The sequence below is a fragment of the Erigeron canadensis genome, chromosome 5 (assembly GCF_010389155.1).
Source record: "Erigeron canadensis isolate Cc75 chromosome 5, C_canadensis_v1, whole genome shotgun sequence".
Taxonomy (NCBI): Eukaryota; Viridiplantae; Streptophyta; class Magnoliopsida; order Asterales; family Asteraceae; genus Erigeron; species Erigeron canadensis.
Window position 1 is genome coordinate 45527892 of NC_057765.1, and position 6050 is coordinate 45533941.

Sequence of the window (6050 nt, forward strand, 5' to 3'; positions counted from 1 at the left end):
CTGACTTGATATAAGTAATAATTCATTATGTGGTAATAGAATATATGTACGTGTAAGTTAATTCATAGTTTAATATATTTTTCAAATTTTGTACAGTATTATTGTGCAAAGGCTTTTATAAAATCTATTTCTTTGTTTATCATTTCTTCCCCATCACCACCACCACCTCCGGAATGTGTGATTAAACCCGGTCACAACATTAATAAGGGATAGAGTGTGAGAGTGATAAGTTATTGGGGGTGATCGATGGTGAATGATCTACCAACAGTAATTATTAGGTTCTACGATCCACAATTTCTAATAAAACATATGTACATACTATGAGCAGCTAGCATTATATAGTGATGGAGGGATTTGATACCAAACTTGATATGCTTGCTAGCTAGCTAGCTAGTAACACAATTAAAGAATTGAATCTGATTCTTTCCTCCAATATTAATTGTCACCATGTTTTTCATTATATATTGATGTTTTCTTCTAGTCTATATAAACATTGTTTCCACCTCTCAGATTTCATGCATGCGTATTTCTTTTATTTAACAAGAGTAATTAATTACTGGGTATATTATTGTTCTTGCCAAATAATATATGGCTACAGGCCAGCAAGGACCACCAACCCGTCCATGGTTTCGTTTAGCTACCATGGTTCGTCCACCCCCATCAGCCGCACCAGCTCCACAGCCTGCTCAAGCGCCACCATCAAGGCCAACAATAATTACTCGACCAGAACTCGCTCTTCGACTCTCACAACCACCAGTAGTAGCTAGAGCAACACCGACACCCATCACATCCTCCCCTCCAAAAACAGAGCAAATTATCCCTTCTAACCCTACTACTACTACTACTACTACTACTATTTCTAACCCTCCATCACCATTAGCTCTCCCTTCACCACAGCTCAAGTATTCCAATCAAGCAACGAAAGTAGACAATAATGATAACAGTAGACGCAGCTTGGATAAGAGAACAAAGACAGCCATAAACAAGCTGCGCCCAGAGGATGTTGTTGGTAATGGGATGACAAGAAGGGTTATAATTGCTGGTGAAAACAAGGGAGCCATCATGGATGTCTCAAGTGATAAGTCAGCTGCATCAGATACCAATAACTACTACTCAAAAAAATCAAATATAAGTAGGAACAATAACTACATTAAACCACTTATGGGTGCAGTCATGAATAGTAATGTACAGGGTGTAAACAATTCTATTCTCTGCAACTCTTCCACCACTCATCATGACCCTGGTCTCCATCTTTCTCTCTCAAGAAAAAATGCCTCTAGTAGTAGTGGCCGGGGCAATTAATTAGATCAAACTCCGCATAAGTAAAGCAACACATAAAAGATACATTAATAATAAATAAATAACGCAACCACTTGTGTTTCTTTTATCATCATCTCCAGTACTGATCAATAATTAGACTAGTCAAATGTATGGTCTCAAAATATATATATTCCTACATACAAGACATATTCTCAAAGCTTTTTAAATTTATAGATTTTTGGAGGTCTATATATGTATTTGTTGATATACCCTACCAAAAAGAGAGATGCTTTTGAATGAAAAGCAATATACAAACTAATTATCCACCGAGAAGAAACAAATAGAGAGAGAAAAAAAGAAGTAATTTTAACATAATTAATCCATTTCATATGTCATGTTTATAAGTTCTCTCTTTACAACCCCCTATTCGTTCTCTATGTTTCCCATATTCCTCCCGCCACATCGGCTTTTCTCTTTCTTAAAACACCCCAAACAAGACGCAGCTCAAGACACAGTAGTAGTGCTAATAAGTTCTAAATTCAGAACACATATTAACGCAGGTTTTGGAAATCTATTGGGTGAAAAACTCCTCACATAGTAATTTTTAATAAATAAAAAACATGAGAGCCTGATCATTTATTCAAAATATTAAAAAATTAACATGTTAGGAATTTTTCACCAAAGTTAGGTGCCTATACCCCCATACTCACTTTTCTCTTTATAAATACTGTGCAATCCATAACATTCCTCATACCAAATACTTAAGATTTGACAGGATTAAGGGAGAGTTTACTTGTAAACAATAATAGATGTGATAATTATGGTTCTCATAAATAAAAAATGTGTTAAATATGGGGTTTTTTAAAAAAGTATTGCATTCATCAAACCAACTTGGGTGTCTAGAGCGCACCTGGAGCATAGTGTAGTGGCGCACTTGGGTGTCCGGAAGCATTCATATTTCATCAAACCAACTTGTTTCATTAGAAAGTATTGTTATATAAAACTAGATGATTAAACTTCGAAATTCAAATTAATGGCAATTAATTAAGATGGCAGTAGCCTTGCTGAATCTAAACTCACTTGTCTTCACTTTATATGAATGGAACCAGTCTTTCATTGACTCACACTCTTGTGTTTGTATACTTATTGATTAACTTAAGATATTCTGCTACGTATTTTTAAACCCCGCGATTCCTCCAAAATCCATTAGCTAGCGTAGAATCCATCAAGCCAACTTGGAAACAGCAGATGATAAAATCACACACAATTTGTGTTGGGATTACATCAAAAATACCAACTTGTTTCTCGTCAGATACATAATTCATCAAACCACCAAAAAATCAGGACTATATCCAATGCCAACAGGTTATTTTAAAAAGCAAGCCTGCAGACTCAAGGAAAGGATTCAGGTCGCACCAAAGCAACCTTGACAACAATAACAAGCCACCAAGATACCGAGCACAGCCCCAGCAACAACCTGTGATGGGGTGTGGCCAAGCAGCTCCTTGAGCTTTCTTTTACTGATAGGATGGCCTTGGAACAAGTCCTCAACTATCAGATTAAGAACCTGCACAAATCACATTAATTACTTAGCAAAACACACTATAACATATCTCAAACTTGCAGCAATTGCAATGCTATTCTTACATTGCCCAAGAAATACGACAAACAAACACATCCCCATTTCCAGTTCATATACCAATTTCAGTTTATAAAGCAAATGAGATATCCAGACAACTCTCAAAAGGTAGTCAGGCTATAAGCGTAACATGCATATCAAGAGCTGAGCCAGAAGGTGCTAAAACAAGCATTATATACAGTGTGGCGGATGCAACCCTTTAGCAGGGTGGGGAATGGACCATCCTCAAAACTTGTCTTTTAATGTTAAAAAAAAACTCATTTTTAATATGCCCCTAATAGAAATTATTGAAAACTAAGTTGTAACATGATCTTTAATGGAAAGAAAAAAGTTGCAGGTGGTCTTGGTAAAGAAACAACATGTTTTGTGAAATTTTTGTTTACACCCCTTATGGTTTTCGACAATATCAATTTTAATCTGACTTTATTATCCATTTGATTTTATTACTCTTTTCTAACCCATATTAACGTCCTTATTTATTAACAATCTAGCCTAACTACACCTCCCAAAGTCCTTGGTTAATTTTAGCATGTATATATATATATATATTGTGTGTGTGTATTTCTAATCAATATCAAATCATATATATCCATTTGATATTCTTGATTTCAGTCTATACAAGCTTAGACGAGCCTACACAAGCTAAGGTTCTACTCAAGTTTATACAAACCCACTGGAGTTGACCATATATGCGACAAGTCAGTACCCGAGTATGACTTTCCTAGCTCAGAAGCCCCAACAAGTGTGCATGAAATATGCCTATCATAGGCATATCTGTTTCACTAAAGTACATAGGCGTACATTAGTGAAACAGATATGCCTATGTACATTAGCGAAACAGATATGCCTATGATAGGCATATTTCATGCACACATGTTGGGGCTTCTGGCAGCCTATGTACATTAGTGAAACTGTGAAACAGATATCTGAATTTAAATGTGCATACATTAAAGGGCAAACACAATCTACAATTTCAAGATGAAGTATTACGGGGAAACTTTAAATTTAAACTACTAATCTCTACAAAAACTGTTGACATGGAGAGAGAAAGAAAGAAAGGACTGATTTTTCTCTATCCATTGCATATGTAGTTTTGTTGTCAGTTTCATTTTATAAGAGGGGGTGGAGTGGGCAACAGCTTGCCAGTGATTTGGCCTAGCCCGTTGCAAAACATCGCTGCCACTATAAGGGATTGCTGTAGGGTTGGATCTCCGCGTGGTGAAAGCCCGTTGGTGAAGCATCCAAGCCGTCGGTTGGGAACAGTCATATGACGGTTTACTTTTTACCTTTAAGAAACTCAAAGTTATACGATTTCTCATGACTCCTTCCCCCTAAAACCATACCACCACATACCTCCATACCCTATAAGGACTACACAGATGGCTACTATACATAAGCCCAAGTCATTTGTCTGTTAATGGATCTAAGACTTTCTTCATTAACAAAGACATTCATAGATAAGATAAGGGTAAATGGGTGGGAAACCTTTGGTCCCATGTACCGTTTTGGTACCCAGAGCGCACACCGCATAGAACTCATGCCCGGTAAGTCACCATCTTCACATATGGGATCACAAGATATAGTTTCTCCACTTGCCTTTGGCAAGTTTTAAACCTGTGACCTTTAGCCTTCATCTGTGGGCCCATGTGGTCACATGATGGTGGTAACACTGGGGTTTCACCCCATTGGTATATCATACATGAGAGGGTCAAAAAGTACAAGTGCAATATATGTTCTTCTTTCTACATGTTAATAAGAAGTTCGATAAGATGGTCAGTTGTTTTTGGCAAACTTAAATGTAGGTTAACAAGTACATGTGGTTACTTAATTTGCATCTAAAGTGAATAAACTTGCCCAAACCAAGCATAAATGAGTAAACCGTAACACCTTTGAGGATCCCCTACTAAATTAACCTAAAAACTTGTATATATTGTAAGGAATAAGAAGTTAAGTGTGAGTAAACATGAAATAAGGATGGTTAGTGGTACCTGTGCCTGCATGCCGGCATGTCGACGAACACCAATAGCATCATACATGACAATCAAAGAAAAACCCAAAGAAACAGGAAACAAGGAATCAGCAAGTCCATGAGAAATAGCAACGGAAGTAGTCAAAGCAGTGCATAAAGCTGAATGTGAAGAAGGCATTCCCCCAGAAGAGCACATAATGCGTAAATCGAATTTCTTGTAAAAGCAAAAATGCAAGAAAACTTTGAAAGATTGAGCAAGGAGCCAAGCAAAGAAACCAGAAACAAATGTTGGATTTGCAGCTAGGGTTGCAACAAATGGAACCTAAATCAGATACACATATCATATATATTACTACAAATTGTTATTGTTCATTATGAATGAAATTGAAAGCAGGGCCCATTTAATAACTTAAATAAATAAAGAAAGAAAAGATGGTACCTTTGCAGCAGCACTTGAAGTTAGACTCAAGAGACTAGTACCCCCACCACTGTTGACAATTGATTTCAAGTATTTTTTCCATAAAGACGAAGACGAAGATGAAGGTGAGTTTATTAAAGAAACAGAAGAAGAGATGTAAAAACAAGACTTTCTCCTCTTATTGTTGAAATACGAGTAGCTTCTATTTATTATTATATATGGGGGCTTCTTATAGCTTCTTGGCCTTGATACTGATAATAAAGGGGTGGTGGTTGTTGGATTATAGTAGCAGATGATAAGAGGCTCCATCAATTAAAAAAAAATAAAAAAATCACCACTCCGTTCTCTTCTGCTGCTGCTGCATTTTTTCTCTTTTTTTCCTCTCCTTAAAGAGCGAGAAAAGATAAAACAAACAAACCAGAAGCGGACGTAGAATATCCTCGAATGGATGCTTATTAACTCCCAGGAGCATGATACCCACGCGTCGGTTTAACTCTTGATTATAGGTCAATTTCTGTATTACTTTTTTAATTAACTATAGAATAATGGATTATAAAATAACGGAAGAGCATGAGTATAGAATAATGAGTGTGTGAGTACAAATAAGTAAATTTGCATATCCAAAAAATTTAAAGCTTTCAACACTAATCAATAATTTTTATAAGGGAGTATAGATAATTAACTATTTGTCCACCTAAATAGAATATATTCCTCACAAAATCAGTCAAAAAAATTCAAAATTTGGTAAGTTTTAGGGTTTATGT

The 6050-nt window shown here is 36.2% G+C and overlaps 2 protein-coding genes across 2 annotated transcripts; one reads left to right on the plus strand and one right to left on the minus strand.

The window, feature by feature from the left end:
* The first annotated feature begins 508 nt into the window (after nucleotides 1–508).
* Nucleotides 509–1491, plus strand: LOC122601943 (swi5-dependent recombination DNA repair protein 1 homolog). Its single transcript, XM_043774671.1, has one exon. It carries the CDS (start codon nucleotides 589–591, stop codon nucleotides 1300–1302), a length of 714 nt encoding a protein of 237 aa, XP_043630606.1. The 5' UTR covers nucleotides 509–588; the 3' UTR covers nucleotides 1303–1491.
* A 1018-nt stretch (nucleotides 1492–2509) lies between these two features.
* LOC122600700 (uncharacterized membrane protein YuiD) lies at nucleotides 2510–5713 on the minus strand. The gene is made up of 3 exons (XM_043773454.1): nucleotides 5308–5713; nucleotides 4888–5190; nucleotides 2510–2827 (listed from the first exon to the last, which is right to left on the minus strand). Exons 1-3 carry the CDS (start codon nucleotides 5593–5595, stop codon nucleotides 2666–2668), a joined length of 753 nt encoding a protein of 250 aa, XP_043629389.1. The 5' UTR covers nucleotides 5596–5713; the 3' UTR covers nucleotides 2510–2665.
* Nucleotides 5714–6050: the final 337 nt, after the last annotated feature.